Source organism: Chrysochloris asiatica, unplaced genomic scaffold, assembly GCF_000296735.1.
Source record: "Chrysochloris asiatica unplaced genomic scaffold, ChrAsi1.0 scaffold00029, whole genome shotgun sequence".
Taxonomy (NCBI): Eukaryota; Metazoa; Chordata; class Mammalia; order Afrosoricida; family Chrysochloridae; genus Chrysochloris; species Chrysochloris asiatica.
Genome location: NW_006408547.1, coordinates 4663234 through 4681044, shown reverse-complemented (window position 1 = coordinate 4681044; position 17811 = coordinate 4663234). Strand labels below are relative to the sequence as shown.

The following is a 17811-nucleotide window of genomic DNA, read 5'->3' as shown; positions in this document are numbered from 1 at the left end:
ATGTGTGTAAAGTAGAACTGCGCTCCATGCTGTTTACGTGGCTGTGATCTTTTGTGACGATGCCATGTGTGTAAAGTAGAACTGCGCTCCATGCTCTTTTCACGGCTGTGATCTTTTGGAACTGTCCTTCATGCCTTTCTTCCACGGTGCCTCAGGGATGGTTTGTACCATCAATCTCCTGGTTATAAATCTCTACAATTCTTGTCCTTAAGTGATGTCAAGTCAATTCCAACTCATAATGACTCTGTATAGGACTTCCAAGGAGCAGCTGTTGGGTTTGAACTGCCAACCTTGTGGTTCATAGTCCAGTGCTGATCCTACAGTGCCACATCAGGAGATGCCAATAAACTCCCTCTATCATTCTCCCTGGGAGTCCTGCTGTGGCACTGTGGGTTAATAAAAGATCAGTTTGAAATGCAAGTTTGGCAATTCAAACTCACCAGCTGCTCCTTGGAAATCCTACACAGGGTTGCTATGAGTCGTAACCGACTCAACAGCACTAAACAACAATAACCATTCTTCTTGCAAATGAGGGAACTATTAGCAGCCGTGGCTAAGACTCTTAAGGTAATTTGTTTCACATTTTAATATAGAATACATTCTTCCTGAAGTGGGTTGGCAGCATGCCTCTTAGCAAATACTTTGTAACAGACTATAAACATCTGTTAGCCTATGAGGACGTTCAAACTATATTATTGAGTAACAAAAGGAGATTACAAAAGTGCTTCAATACTCCATCCGTATGTATGCACAGGATAATAAATAAAAGAATGTTCACAAAACAGCCACCAGTACATATTGGTTTTAGATGCTATTGAGTCAGGTTTGACTATAGTGATCCTATGCAAAGTTGTCAATTTGAGGACTAAGGAGCGCCTGACCCAAACCACTGTACTTTCAACATCGTCATATGCTTCAGAGGCCTGTTGCTGTGTTTTCTACAGGAAACTTTATGTACAACATAAGCTTTACAAACATATGGAGCAGTTAAGTCTGCACAAACGGGATCTCCATGATTCAGACTGGATACCAATAACAACAGTCTTCATGCAGCTCACTAATGGTGTCTTCTGTGGTGCCAAGGGGTGGGCAACTTATGGGCATTTCTACCGTCTTGTAGGGTTACTATGAGCCAGAATTCATACAATAGCAATGGGCTTATCGGCTGCTACGTATTTTAAACAAACAAACAAACAACTAGTTATTTTCCCCCAAATCAAATTATCTTTGGACCCACAGTATACTTGGTACACAAATACTCCTTCTCATAAAAAAAAAAAAAAAAAAAATCCTAGCCATTTTTCTAGGCCAGCTGTAATACCACCATGAAAGTTTCTACTCAAAGATAAATGAGGGCCCACCCTTACATTTCCAGACACCCAGGACAGAAACCCCTCATCTACATCTGGCTACACCTGGCACTAGGGCATCAGCTGAACTGAATTCAATGTCTATTCACTTTATAAAGTAACTTCAAAGGAGCACAGGAAAGAATTAAAATAGATTTTATTATTCAAAAGGTGTTTGTATCCCCTGATTTCACACTAAAGTATTAACAATATTAATTAGGAGTTAGCATACCTCTGTTTAGAAAGACGGTCAGTTCCTGAAACCAGATCAGTATAGCTTACGGAGGACTTTAGGGAACCAATACAAATGAACTTGACTTATCAAACAGAACCCGGCTCCTCATGGATCTCAGCCCGGGTCACTCAGAGGAGACTACAACTTCAAAACACGAACACAGGCATACAGGCCTGTCACTGTCATACTTTACAAAAGGTTAGACACGAAGATGGCTTCACAACAGCTTAAATTCAGAAAGATAAAGCTTCCACGACTTTCTGGAGGGAACCAAGTCCTTCGTTTTTCATTATGCCTCATAAATGGAAACTTATGAATGTATAGGTCCAATAATTTACTGTGAATAGTTATTAAATAAATAAAATACACTTATTAAGGATCTCTGGTAGCGTTGTGGTTACGAATCAGGCTGCAAACCTCTTGGTCAGCAGTTCGAAACTACCAGCTGTTCCGCGGGAGAAAGAGGAGGCTTTCTGCTTCTGCAAAGTTTTACAGCCTCGGAAACCCTGTACAGGGTCACTATGAGTCAAAACCAACTCCACAGCACGTAACAACAACAAAACATCTTATTGTTATAATAAAACTATTCAGAGTAGTAGTTTATTGGTGAATACCATTTATAAGTGTATTTTATTTAATAACTGTTATCTTGACATAAAATTGTTAATCAAAATCAAAATAGCAAAACCCAATACATATAGCTTGTCATCTAAAACTATGTACCTACCAACCACATAAAAATTTTAACTAAATACATACAATATTCTCATGTACAACTTCCAACCTACCTTGGACCTCTTGAAGACCAAGTATATTGATTTGCAGGTAATTTCTCTCTCAGAGAATACTCAGCAACCATCATATCAGGAGAAACATAAGCACCAACACCTATGGAACAGATTTCATTACTCAATAAAAGGAAACAAAATATGGATCCTAATTCTAAATCCACTGTTTCCTTACCTATGTAAATCACTGAATTTCCCTACACTTCAGTTGTCTCTTCTGTAAATGGAGCAGTAAGAAAATATATCACTACAGGTCTGACTATGTACCATATACCATACGTGAATGAGGTGCTATACTTCTGAATATAAATTGTCTTTCACTACTACTCTGTGGATTAAACAGAATAATGTAAAATGTGCATGTATGTGTACTCCTTTAGTTTAGAAATTTTTTGGAAACACTGCTTAGATAATCTGACAACATTACCTAAACATGTACACTGACTAGTAGAAGTATCACTGAAAATGCAGACCTGTAAGCTCCGAATTCAGAAAGTTTCTTTACAACATACACATCTTCATAGTAAAAAACTAATTGATCTATTTGTGCATTAAGTGGCTTTATTTATGCTAAGAATGCTGCCACAAAACATTGAAATTATTGTGTAAAATTTCAATGAATCTTGGAATAAGAAAGTGACAAAATAGTAAGTACTGCTGTTCACTTCATTTGGAAAGCTCTTTCCCCTTGCTTTCAAATCCTCATTTCTACCGCTCCCCCCATAAATCCTTGTCTCAAATTTCAAATCAGAAATAAGTCTCTTTTTGTGATGCCACAGCACTTCATCTATACTTCTATTAAACCACTGACACTGCTCAGTTTAAATTATATTCTTGATAACTCACTTCTCTTACTATTATTTTAAGTTCCCTGAAGGCATATTTCAGGTCCACAGTCCATATAGCAGAGATTCTATTAATATCTGGTTAACTGTTATTTTTAATTTCTTTGTTTTAAACATTTCTACAAGAAGGAACTAACCTATCACACTTGATGTGGTTCCACCTGGACAGCCTACTGTGGAAAGGCATGGACCATTATTCCCAGCACTAGAGACATAAATAATATTATGTTTCCAAACGGCTTCATTAATTACTTCACAAATTCGCCTGAAAGAGAACATTTGTTTTGAACATATAAAAGTGTTCCACTTTTCAATAAGCACAATACTATAATGAGATGATATTCTCAAGTATTGTTTATAGAAAAATAAACTGGAATGTGAGTCTCAGGTAGAACTAAACAGGAATCATAAAAAAGGAGATGAGCGTTAGAAACATACCAGGGGACACTGTCAAACTACAAATGTTCGGCCTCTCTTTGCAAAGTGTTCATAATACCAAACTACTGTTCAAACATCAGGTTCAGTAAATTTGGCACAGCTGCTATTATAAGGAGAGCATGATATAACCGATGATCTACCTTACTTGCGTTTTAGTGCAGGGAAAGAGTGATGAGGCCAGGTTAAATGTGGGGGAAATGCTCAACACAAAAGTCAATACATGTGGGCAGATAACAATAAAAAAGAGCTGAATCCATTATTTTTTAGAAATGAAGCACTGGGAGCTTAGTTTCTAAAAAACAATGGATTTAGAAAGAGTCTTCAGTTGATTCCTATAGAACTCCTACCTTTGTAGGAAGGGCTACAAAGAATAGGAATCAGGAAGAAACAGGAATAAGATTTTAAACATATGAAATACGGTTAGGGCCTCACAACAAACACAATTTATTGACGTTAAAGGAAATAAAGTTCTACCATAAGGAAGAAAACGTAGTCAATATAAGGGGGCCTCAAAAGTTTGAGGAAAAAACCTTGCTTTGTTTTTTAATTCCATTTTTCCACAAACCTTTCCAAAGTCATGCATTTGAATATGTGATAAGTAAAGAGTATAAAGGAAACATGATGCTACAAAGAGTCAAAGGAGAAGACAGCACTCAGGGAAGTTAGATAACAAAGCAAGAAAAGAAGGGGCAAAATGACACAAAGCAAATGAGTACTGGAGACCGTCAACATGCTACAAAGGCAGGGCAGAGATCTGTCGTGCAAAAACCTAGTACTGATTTTCTGAGAAAATGAGTTATTTGATAACAGCGAACTAAACAATTCTGCTTGGTAAAATTTCCATTTTGACAGGACTGTATATAGCGAACTTCAGAAATCAGATGACAGCTATATTTAAATGACTTAGTGGTGGGAATGGGGAAGACAGATGACTGAAGTAAAAACAAAATAATTTAGCACTGTTTATTAATTTACTGGAGTCCTGGTGTGGTGCTGCAGGATTATGCGCTGGACAAGGAAATCAATCTGAACTGTCAGGTCGGCAGTTCAAACCCACCAGCCACTCCTAAGAAACCCTATATAGAGACACTGAGTTGGACTCGACTCAACAGCACTTAACATTAATTTATTAATAATGAAACAACCCAAGTAATTTCAAATAGTTACTACTATTTAAAAAAAAAAAAGGTAGATTATATAAGGTTGAAGTCCCTGGGTGAAACTATTATTATCCCACTTGGCTACACACTGTTCCTCAGGAGAAAGGTTTAGTGATTTACTTCTGAAAAAGTCAGCCACTGAATGCTCTCTGAGATCCAGCTCTATTCTGCCACACATGGGATTGCTCTAAATGAGAGCTGAACTCCAAGGTGGGGTAATTAACATAAGGCCCAAGATATGGCACTGAATGGCAGCCAGACCACACGGAAGACACTATGAGAGGTGTGCAGGGCAGAAAGGTAGTGCCAGATTGGATGGGATTGAGGACATGGACTCAGAGGAACTCAAACAGTGAACAGACACAGCTAATAGGGTCTGCTGGAAAAGTGAGTGTAAAATCAAATGTCTTCATCTTTTCATTTTTTAAAGATAGAAGATGCTGGAACCTGTGTGTAAATGGGTGATCACCTAGGAAAGAAGAGAGTGATGATACAGGAGCAAAATTTCTTTAGAAAACGAGAGGAAATGGGATCTGGAGCCTAAGAACACAAAGGACATTCCTTTCTTTTCACAAGAAGACAAGGCAGAGAAGGTGGCTCAGGGTAGAGAGCAGGAAAGTAAAGGAAGCCCCTCTTCTAAGTATTTTCGTTTTCTCTAGAGAAGGAAGCAGTTAGGACAACAGCTGAGGGAAGATAGCTAAAGGTCTGAGAGAAGACAACAATGTGTAAAATGTTCATAAAGGAGAGTAAAGGAAGGGTAAAAGTATATGACAAAAAGATAATGGGAGTGAAACACTTAATACTGTGGTCCTAAATTTCAAGTGAGATGGAATGTCTCCAACAAGTCCCGGTTGATCCTAACTGAGGGAAGCAGTAGGGTTTCAGCTAAACTGAGGTTTTGTCAGATAAGTGCGATGGAGGAAGAGTTTGGGATTATTTGTGGCACGAATGATTACAGTGACATTACTGAGACTGAGCAGGAGGAAAAAACCAAAAAACCCAGAGAGTGATCTGTGGATTGAAGTCTCAGAAGAGTTAATAGAAGAAATGCTGCGGAGGACAGGAAGCTGGGGATAGAAATGAGAATGTCAAAATAGGTGTACTGATACCAGATATGACCATGGGAATGTAGGTATGAGGACTAGGAGGCGCACAGCTACCACCTAACTGTCAGTGACTGTCTTTTTTAAGTTGTCACATGCAACAGTTACGAAAACTAGTATTTTTCATCACCTAAGGTTCTATGGCTAACGACTTATCAAAGAAAACTCACCCAGAATTTGGCCAGTGAGTTGCTTCTCCATAGCTGTAGTTGACAAGATCACACTTATGATTTATAGCTTCTATCATCTATGAAGAAAATTAAAAATCTAGATGAGACAATAATTTATATTTAAAGAACCAAAGAATGCAATAATATCATGGCAGGCAAACCCATAGTTTACTAACCAAATATATTCAAATACAAATTTATAAGCTGCTGTATATATGGTGATAAAACTGGGTGGGGGGAAAGTAGGGAAGAAAATATAGCATAGTAAGTAATCATTAAAACATATGCATTGCAAAACTGGAGTGAAGAGGAGAAAGGTAGAAGAAAGTCTTCACTAGATTCTAAACATACTAAAGTCAAAGTAAAAACATAATCACAATTTTGCCTGCTATATGCTCGACAATATTTATAGTTGTATTTGCAGGAAAGGTAAATACCCACAGACCAATAATCCTTCCAAACTCTTATATATTTGTGGAATTATATAAACACATACATGCAAACACATACTCTTCCTCCTATATCCATTCATCCAGTGGCTCTTTATAAGTATCTACCCACAGAACTGGTGTGGGTAGAGTCCTGGTGTGGCGCTGTGGGTTAATGCAATGGACCGCAGGGTCTGTTTGAAATGCAAGGTCAGTGGTTCAAGCTCATCAGATGATCCTTGGAAATCTTATATAAGGTCACTACGGGTCGGAATTGACTCGGCGACACTCAACAACAACTCACAGAACACTGTTGTTTCCAGGTTGTATTAATATATATATATATGTAACTATTTACCTCTATCTCCTTTAGCCTTGCATAGCTCCTTGTGTCCTCACGTTCTTCTGCCATCCTCCCTTTTCTTATATACTCCCCTCCCCCTTCTTGTATACTGCTTTCCCTGTCACACTGGAGTTAACATGTGTCTACCTTCTAGCTAGTGAATTTTTCTCCCTTCCTTCCCATTCCTGGTAATTTTTCTTTTTGTATGAAAACCTTTTCTTTAGTTTTTACATTAGTGGTCTCATGCATATTTTTGTGACTGACTTATTTCACTCAGCATAATGTGCTCCAGGAGCATCCATGCTATGAGGTTATTTCAGATTCATTATTATTCTTCAGTGTTGCATAGTATTACATTGTGTGTATGTACCAAACCTTGTTTATCCATTTTTCCATGCATGGGCATTTAGGTTGTCTCCATCTTTTTGCTATTGTGAATAGTGCTGCTATGTACATTGGTGTACATACATCTACTTGCACCCTAACTCTTATTTCTCGTGGATCTATACCAAGTAGAGGGATTGTTGGGTCACACGGTATTGGTATTTACAAGTTACTGAGGAGGCGTCATGCCACTTTGCATAATGGTTGAACCATTCTAGAGTTTCACCAGCAATGTAGGAAGGTCCTAGTCTCTCTGCACCCTAGACAGCCATTTGTTGTTCTGTTTTTGTTTCAGAACTTTGCTATTAAGGCTGAGGTGAGATATCTCATTCTCATTTTTGTTTTCATTTGCATTTCTCTAATGGCTAGTGACTGTGAACATTTCTCCATGTTTCTTGGCTGCTTAAATATCTTCCTTGGTGAGGTGTCTGTTCACATCTTGTGAGCATTTTTAAATTTTGCTCGTTGTCTTTTTCTTATAGCAGTGTTACAGTTTTCTATACATTTTAGAGATTAGTACCTTAGTATCTTGTCTAATATGTCATTGCAAAAAAAAAAAAAAAAAGGTATTTTCCTAGTCTGTGGGCTCCCTTCTTAATCTTTTTGCAAAATATTTTTGATGCACTTAAGTATCTGATTTTTAGGTGGTCTCAGTCATCTATTTTATCAGCTAGTTTGTGTGGAGACCTGGTGAGGCATCTTAGGACAAGCACTTCACTTCAAGGTTGGTTTGAATTTAAAGGTGGGAGGTTCAAACTCACCAGCCACTCCTTGGAAATCTTATAAAGGGTCACTGTGAGTCAGTGCTGACTCCACGGCACAGAACAACAACAAGTAATGCGTTATAATGTCTTTATGCCGTATGTTAGAGCCCCTGACGTGGTACTGGAGGATTAGCAGTTCACACCAACGGTTCCTCAGAAACCCTATATGGGTTCTCTACAGCTTGGAACGGACTCCACAGGACTTAACCACAAAACAACAATCAGAGCCTCTAAGTTTGTTATTTTTCACTGATGACCTTTATCGTTCTTGGTTTTATATTCAGGTCTTTAACTCATGTTGAGTTTGTTTTTTTAGATTGTGTGAGATAATCTCGTTTCATTTTTCTGCAAATGAATTCCAGTCTTCCCAACATCATTAGTTGAAGAGACTGTATTTTCCCCATTTAATGTGTTTTGGCCCTTTGCCAAAAAACAGCTAACTATATTTAGATGGATTTACTTCTGAGTTTTCACAATGTTAAATCTTCCTATCCATGAGCATGGTACATTCTTCCATTTTTGTACATCCCTTCTGGTTTCTTGTAATACTGTTTTGTAGTTTTCTTTGTATAGATCTTTTATTCTCTGGTTAGATTTATTTATTTTTTATGTATTTCATCTTTTGGATGGCTATTGGAGTACTGGTGTGGTATTGCAGGATAATGCGCTGAACCACAAGGTTGGTTTGAATCACAAGGTAAGTGGTTCAAATGCACTAGCCGCTTCTTGGAAACTCTAAAGAGGGTGGTTATGCATTGGAAATACTCAATGGCACTAAGCAACATAACATTGTAAATAATACTGCTTTCCTAATTTCATTTTCAGAGCTGTCTTTATTAGTATAGAGGAATCCAACTTATTTTTACATATTGATCTTATACCCTGCTATCTTGTTGAATCTTTCAGTGAATCCAAAAATTTTCTTGGTGAGTGGTAGTACAGGATGGTCATCTGCAAACAGAGATAGGTTTACTTCTTCTCCCAATTTGGATGCCTTTAATTTCCCTTTCTTGTCTTACAGACTTCTAATACAATGTTGAATAGGAGTGATAAAGGGTATCTTTGTCTGGTTCCTGTTTGCAAAGGGGATGCTTTCAGTTTCTCTCCATTGACAGTGATGTTGGTTTTGTATATATGTTCATAAATACGTTGCGAATTTCCCTATAATTCCTACTTTTTGAGTGTTTTTATCAGGAACGAGTGCTGGATTTTGTCAAATGCCTTTCTGCATCAATCAATATGATCATGTGGTTCTTTCCCTTTGTTTTATTTATATGGTGGACTATGTTGATTGTTTTTCTAATATTGAACCATTGTGGCATTCCTGGTATGAATCCCACTTGGTCATGATGTATTTTTTTGATATGCTGTTGAATTCTATTGAGAATTTTTACAGCTATATTCATAAAGAATTGTTATTGTTGTTGTTATGTGTCGGGGAGTTGGTTCCAAATCATAGTGATCCTGTACATGAAGAATACTAGTCTATAATTTTCTTTTTAGTGACGTCTTTGTCTGGTATTGGTATCAGGATTATGCTTGCTTTATAAAGTGTACTTGGGAGTTTTCCATTCTTTTCTATATTTCATAATAGTTTGAGTGAAATTGGTGTCAGCTCTTCTCTGAATGTTTGGTAGCATTCACTAGTAAAGCCATCTGGGCCCTGACTTCTTTTTGATGGGAGTTTTTGAATAACCTGATCAATTTCTTTTTTTGTGATAGGTCTGCCCAACTTTTCTACTTCATTCTGTGTTAGTTTAAAGTAGGTCGTGTTTTTTCTAAATTTATCCATGTCTTCTAGATTTTCAAATTTATTTCCAATTCTTCCAAGTATTCTGTTATTATCCTTTTTTGTTTCCATTGGTTTTGTTGTGCTATCACCCATATAGTTTCTTATGCGCATTACCTGCATTTTTCTTTCTTTTCTTAGATTTGCCAATGGTTTGTCAATTTTATTAATTGTTCCAAATAATCAACTTCTTGTCTTGTTGATGCTATTGTTCTTTTCTGTTTGCTTTCATTTATGTCTGCTTTAATCTTTATTATTTATTTTTGTGGCAGTTGGATTACTTTGCTGCTCTTTTTCTAACCACTGGAGGTGTTGGATTAAAATGGTGATTTTTGTTCTTTCTTCTTTTTAGATGTGTACATTTATTGCTATGAATTGCCCTCTAAACACTGGTTTTGCTGTGTCCCAGAGTTCTTGCTATGTTGTATTTTGGTTCTCATTTGTTTCAAGGAATTTTTTAATTTCATATTTTCAATCTGTTCCATTATCCAGTAGCTTTTCAGCAGGGCGTTATTAAATTTCCATGTATTTGATTTGTTTCCTTGATATTTCTATTGTTGATTTCTCATTTTATAACACTGTGATCTAAAAAGATGCTCTGCAGCATTTCAATGATTTTACAATATTTAAATAAATAAGCATTGTTAGTGTCAAAATATGGAGCTCTGGTAGCGTAGTGGTTACGAATCGGGCTGCGAACCTTAAGGCCAGCAGTTCGAAACTACCAGCCGCTCCGCGGGAGAAAGATGAGGCATTCTGCTCCCGTAAAGATTTACAGCCTCGGAAACCCTGTACAGGGTCGCTATGGGTCGGATCCGACTCGACGGCACTTAACAACAACAACAACAACAAGTGTCAAAATAAAAGTTCTATGTACTGAACAATACTTAACATGTTCTCAGTAAGCCTGGAGGAGTCCTAGCGTGGTGCTGTGGGTTAATGCGATGGACTACAAAGTCATTTGAACAGCAAGGTCGGTGATTCAAGCTCACCAGCCGCTCCTCAGAAACCCTTTACAGCATCACTATGGGTCGGAAATGACTCGATTGCTCTTAACAACATCAGAAAGACTGGAAGGAGCTCTGCTGGCGTAGTGGTTATGAGTCGGGCTGCTAACCTCAAGGTCAGCAGTGTGAAGCTACCAGCAGTTCTGTAGGGGAAAGATGAGGCTTCCTGTTCCTATAAAAATGTACATCCTCGGAAACCCTGTGCAGGGTCGGTATGAGTCAGAATCAAGTCCATGGTGCATAACCACCCGAGAGTAAGCCTGGAGTATTTTATGAAGCTACAGTTATCCAGGATCATGATTCACTCCCTAAACTGATGACAGCTCAGAGATACTCACAGCTCTGATGAGGCCGGTGCCTGTTTCCATGGTGCTGAGTCTCGTGTCACCAATCTTGATGGAAAGGATTTGAGCACCAGGAGCTACACCATTCCTTTCAGGTTCTTCTGGAAAATGCCCAGCAGCTATACTAGCTACATGTGTCCCATGAGCCCCTAGAGATAAAAATGGGGTAAGGGAAAGATTGACAAAATATCATCATAGACTCAGTTTCACCATTCAATTTGCACATACTAATTGTGATAAAAATAGTCAAATAAAAAACACTGATCTCAATTATCTGTGTCTTACCACTAATTTACAGAAATGAAAATTCCTTGAATTTCATTGTACCATTTAGAAAGTAAATATACCAATCACGTGCAGTGTACCTAACAGTATAATATGTACTATGAGAAATACCAAAATGCATATACAATATAAAAGTCCGCAAGGTGGATTTGAATCACAAGGTGGTGTCAACCCACCAGCAGCTCCCTGGAAACCCTATACAGGGTCTCTATGAGTCAGAACCAACTTGATTGCACTCAGCAGCAACAACAATAGGGTGCATAATTGCAAATTCTACTTACTACAGTGTACAAGATCTACAAATATCATCTGAAAAGAGCAATCAGGCTATAATGTTAGCAGGGGCATTGTAATCTATGACAAAGGTAACACGTATTGTCCCTAGCAATAAGGCAGGCTGGCTTTTTCAATAAATGGTGCTGAGTCGACTTGATATGCAAATGGTGAAAAACAGTCTCAGCTTCTAGATCTCATACCATATAACAAAAATAAAATAAATTTTGGATTGTGATATATGTTAAAGGATAAACAATACTTCCAAAAGATAAGAGAACAACTTCATGTCCCTAGAGAAAGCTAAGACTTTGTAAACAGGACATACAAAAAATACTGAGTGGGCCACATTAAAACTAGGAATTTCTATTCCCTGAGACACTAGTAAAGTGAAATGGAAGTCACAAGGAAGCTATTTCATATACACATAATTGACAAAGAGCTTATAAGAATCTTCCAAATGCAAAAACACTTCAAAAAAGGACAACCAAATGGCCAATAAACATATGAAAAGGCATTTACTCTCATTAGTCATCTGTGAACTGCAAATTATAGCCACAAGAGAACTCTGTACAATTTCTAGCAGAAAGGTTGGAAGGTTTCAAAGCTGAAAAAAGCAAATGTTACTGAGGATACACACTCAGACTGTGCTGGGAGAGGATACTAGAATTCTGGAAGGCTGATCACGTGCATACGCTAATTCCACTCCTACTTACATACTCAACAAAAATTTGTGTACATATACACTAAAAGACAAATATAAAAATGTTCATGGCAGCAAAAATCTGAAACCATCCAGAGATCAATCAACAGCAAATGGATACATGTTATATTCATAGAATTAGCAGCAATAATTATGAGCTACTTTTATATAGTTCAAGATGAATTTCACAAAAATACAGCTGAACCAAAGAAGTCACACACACAGAGATGTATACTAAGTGATTCATTTATAGGAAATCATCAAGCGAGGTTAAACCATATGAAACTGCCACTATTAGACCATTTCTGACTACGAAAACAGCAGTCACATGGTTCAAACTAATGACGTGACAGAAATCAGAGATTTTAGGAAACAACATTAGTAAGGGCTTGTTTCTAATGTTTTCTTTCTTGAGCTAGGGGGCAACCTCACTACTGTTGCCACACTTGAATTCATCGATGCTGTCACCTTGCCAATCCATCTCCCTGGGGGTCTTCCTCTTTTTCTCTGACCTTCCATCTTACCAAACATGATGTCCTTTGCCAGCAACTGGTCCCTCCTGACAATATGTCCAAAGTATGAGAGACGAAGTTTGGCCATATTGGCCTCTAAGGAAGCTCTCTGGCTACACTTCTTCCAAAACAGATAGAGCCTATAAATTTAGGACTTTAGAAAAATCACCACCTTGCCAGAGAATTGTAGCACACTTTGATTCTATCCCTTTAGTTGGATCAATGTATTAAATTCTCTAAAAGACTGCTTTTAGCTGTAGGAATTTATCACCTTACCACCTATTAGGGAACCCTGTTGCTGTTGTTAAGTGTCAACGGGTCAGTTCTGACTCATAGCGACCCTGTATAGCATGGGTGGGAACCTTTTTTCTGCCAAGGGCCATTTGGATACTTACAACATCAGTCGCAGGCCATACAAAATGATCAACTTAAAAATTAGCATGCCATATTTCGTCAAACATTTAATGAACACATGATTGTCTGATTCAAAATGGCCAATATCAGTCCATTGCAGCTCACTAAAGCCTAGGATGGAGTCCTGGTGTGGCGCTGTGGAATAATGCAATGGACTGCAAGGTCAGTGGTTCAAATTCACTAGCTAATCCTTGGAATCCCTCTACAGGATTGTTGAGTCAGAACCACTCAATGGCACTAACAACAACAATGTCATGGTGCTGGAGAATAACCACTGGATCAAAAAGCTCGAGATTCAAATTTACCAACTGCTCCTTAATAACCCTAAACAAGGTCGCTATGAGTCAGACCCGACTCTACAGGACTTAACAAAAATGTGACTGCTAGAACTTCAGCTGCCTTGGGCCTAATATGGCCAGTGGGCCAGACATTCTCCACCCCAGCTGTACTAGGTTTCCAAGGTAGTTTGAACTGCTGACAACCTTGTGGTTCACAATCCAGTGCTGATCCTACAGTGCCACACCAGAAGTAAGACGTGGCAGTGTGCTTCTGTAAATATTTGTGCTTCTGTAAAGATTTATAGCCTTAAAAACCCTGCTCAATCCTATAGGATCTCTAGGGTCAAAATTGAGTTGACAGCAGTGGGGTTGGTAGGCCACGTTTTAATTTATCTTTTATTAGAGCAAGTTTAAAACCAAATACCTCCACTTGTCACAATAGAAAGTAAGTTTCCATCATCATATATATTAACGGAGTAATTCAACATCTCAGCTGTGCCAAATGAGCCATATTCTTGAGCCTCTTTGTAGTTTCTCAAAACAGTAGAATTATTTAAGTCCTCGCCTTCATTCGAATCAATGCAGGCTCTGTCAATTGAAAATCAACAGCAAATATTAAATATACCAATTTTTTCATCTTTATTAAGTTCATGTAGTTTACGCTATCTTACTACACTATCTAGCCATCTACCACACTAACTATGATTGCCTAGTTCTAATATATTTCATGGAATAATTAGTGTAAGTGTTAGGTAAGATTGTTTCTAGAAACCAATGACTTAACTGAAACCATACAAGGGACTTTAAGAAGCGACCCTCACAAAAGCCTAGCTAGAAAATCATCAGGCCACTTAAGAAATGACAACAAAAGTCTGGCCTAGGGTGGCAGAATCATTTAAGATGTTTTTTACACACTGTCTAAGCCTTACTTCTTGCTTCTTCTTTCAGTGATTGGTTTTCAACAGCTTACGCAGTCTTCTTGAAAATAGAAATGACATAAAGGCTATCAAGCCTTGGGCCTATAGTTAGAGTAAGTTTAGGCAGATTTCTGTTTTTTATTATCCTCCTGTTTTCTTTCTCCATTTTTACCTTTCGGATTCTTAAAATACGCATTCTATAAATACTTCAGCAGAAGATGGACTAAATTAAATAAATTTAACATGAAAAATTATACATGTAATGCTCATTTAGGTCAATATTATGCTATTAGCTGTTAAAAAGTTTGTGTGTGTGTATACATATGTATACGTATCTATATTTTGTTGTTGAGTGCTGTCGAGTCGGTTCTGACCCATAGCGACCCTGTATAGGGTTTCCGAGGAGCGAATGGTAAGCTTGAACTGGCAACCTTATGGTTTCAACGACTTTGCAGTCTGGCACATTAACCCACAGCACCACACCAGGACTCACTCTCTCTCACTCTCTCTCTCTGTATATATATATATATGAACTTAAATAAGAATTTTGTTCCAACCAATAGAGTACGTCAATCCAAACTGCTGTAATAAATTAATGGAAGTCTACCAGTGTAGACTATCACTACAGCTACCATGAAGGTGAAGGAGCCCTGGTAGCACAGTGGGTTATGAGTTGGGCTGCTACCCATAAGGCTGGCAGTTCAAACTCATCAGCTACTCTTTGGAAACCCTATAAAGAGTTCCTATGAATCGGACCTGACTCGATGGCACTTAACAACTAGCATAGTACATCAGAGGCATATGCCATAAATGTTGTTAACTGGCATCAAGTTGCTTCTGACTAATGGTGGCCCACGTGTTCAGGGTGAAACTACTCCTTAGGGTTTTCAAGGCGGTGATCTTTTGGAAGATTACTAGACCTGTCTGAAGCAGCTCTAGATGGGTTCAAACCACTAACACTTTTGGTTAGTAGTCATGTGGTTAACCACTTGTGCCACCCAGAGACTAACAAACTACTAATTTGGAATGAAGGATCCCTGAAAAAGTTTCTTTTTAAGTATACCCCAATGTGTACCCAAAATGATTTACGGCATTTAAAAAACAACATACAAATACAGTTACGGTATAAGAAACCAAACACTAATGGAGAAAATAGATAAAGAGAAAACAAAACAGTATATCAAATGGAATCAGGGTCAAGGTTACTAAGTAAAATGTATGGTACAAAATGCTGGAGAGTAGCACATTTGGCTCTGAAATGTATATAAATAATCACCATCCTTCCTGAAAACTATCCACTCATATAGTTTTATCACTTTAGTATGTTCACTTCTAAATTTCCATTGTTTCTGTCTTAATCTAGGTCATCAACCTCTATTGTCTGGTTGGCTTGTCATGCCCTGTTGACCAGCAGACCCACTTTACCTTCACTTGGGTAGTAGGGTACCAGTTATTGTTCCAACCCTATAGAGGGTTTCCGAGGGTGTAACTCTCCCAAGGAGCAGCTGGTCGATTCAAACTGCCAATCTTGTGGTTAGCAGCCCAGTGCGAGTAGCCCACTACAGGTCCTTATGCCTTCACTAGAGCTGTAGTGATTTCAAGTCTGATCATCCCTGACTCCTGCTTAAAGCCTTCAATCATCCAATGATTCTACTTGAAGGTGAAATTCCATAACCAAGTCCCTTATCAGCTGACAGTCCCCAACCCCCGAGTCTTCCTCCCATGACAGACCATATACTGGGCCACATTAAACTTATAATGTCCTCTGAATCTCTTCTTCCTTTCAACCCCCTTTCATACCCTTTGTGCTTAGCTAACTTGTGCTGATCCTTCAAATCTCAGCTTGATGTTATTTCTGGACTATCTTTCTAGATGCTAGATTGCTCTAAATGTTCCTGATATGTTGTGTCTGGAAAGTAGTTTCTAGAGATTACACCTACTACAATGAATGTACTCAACAAATACTTGCCAAGTGATCAAAGGATGAGTCAGTATCATTAACAACATTCTCAGAGTAAATCCAGTGGCACACTTCACAAGACAGTTCTTATAATTATAATCCCCAACTAAATAAGGTGAGTCAGTAATACAAGCATACGTTATTTCTGACTTCACTAACTTCACAAAGGTCAAATACAAATTTGACATAAGTTATAACCTTTGGACGGTCTAGCTGGACTTTCATATAGTTTGCATCACAGCATTATGTCACATGAACAAAAATCTGGGCAGCTCTAAAGGACTTAATATTCTTCGGGTAGAACACCATCCTTTTCAATGACAAAAATCTATAAAGCACACATTTACCTCCAGGATTCACCATCATTCCATACCAAGCAGTCATATACTGGGCCAGGATCACTATACTTTTTTTCAAAAGAATTGAGTAATTCCACTTGACTTTGGAGCTCTTCTTTGATTAGTTTAGTTGCCTAAGAAATTAGAAAATATATTATTAATAAATATAGTGATTCTGAAAAGATACACTACACACACAAAGAAACATGGTGACCAGTGAGTGATATAACTATCTTATGTTAGAAAAAATGGTAAGAAAACATTCTTTTATTATTTAATGTAATTCGTAGTTCAATTTAATGAATCAGGTATCAATTAATACACTATTTTAAAAATCAAAGTTCCTTTTATTTGATCTTTCAATTCAAGTATTCTGGGAAAGACACTGTGCTGTATGTTGGAGAAATGACTTGGTCAAGACGTGTGCCGCTCACATAGTTGTAAGTTACTTTATAGTAGGCCTCTGGTTTAAAAGCATCCGACTTAAAGATGGCTCAAACTTACGAAGGATGGCAGAAAGCCTGTTGTGTTAAAAATGTGAGTTAACGACAAGCGTGCACACACTACTCTGCGACGCTCACGGAAACCCACGGGCTTCAGCAGTGAGTCGACTCGAGAACACAGCCCTCCTTTTCAAGTCAGATTATACTGCCCTGAGCATTGTGCTTACAGGGTAACTTCGTATCTGTCTAAAATTTTCCTTATTTACTCTTGCAACCAACCTTGCCTCCAAAGCATAAATCCAAAGCAAGTGCTGGTCATGCACAAAAAATAAAAGGGAAATGATCACGAAATTAAAGACAGAATGATTGACTGGAAAGAGGTAAAACGTAAATGGGCATTGGAAAGTGTAGGTTACACTCTATCAACGATCAGAATAACTTTAAAGGCTAACCCAAGAATAATGAAGAATAACACGAAAAGCTCCACTCTGATTAAAGCTACAACTATTACTCAACAACACTGCAGTTTAATTATTTAAAT

The 17811-nt window shown here is 37.9% G+C and overlaps 1 protein-coding gene across 1 annotated transcript in view; it reads right to left on the bottom strand.

Annotated features, from left to right (window-relative positions):
- TPP2 (tripeptidyl peptidase II) overlaps positions 1-17811 on the bottom strand; it is a 115018-nt gene that overhangs the window by 68792 nt on the left and 28415 nt on the right. The window contains exons 5-10 of the mRNA XM_006846671.1: positions 16837-16961; positions 14037-14200; positions 11142-11296; positions 6089-6165; positions 3355-3482; positions 2373-2472 (exon numbers count right to left, since the gene is read on the bottom strand). Coding sequence (XP_006846734.1) covers positions 2373-2472; positions 3355-3482; positions 6089-6165; positions 11142-11296; positions 14037-14200; positions 16837-16961 — 749 coding nt within the window. The remainder of the gene's footprint in view (positions 1-2372; positions 2473-3354; positions 3483-6088; positions 6166-11141; positions 11297-14036; positions 14201-16836; positions 16962-17811) is intronic.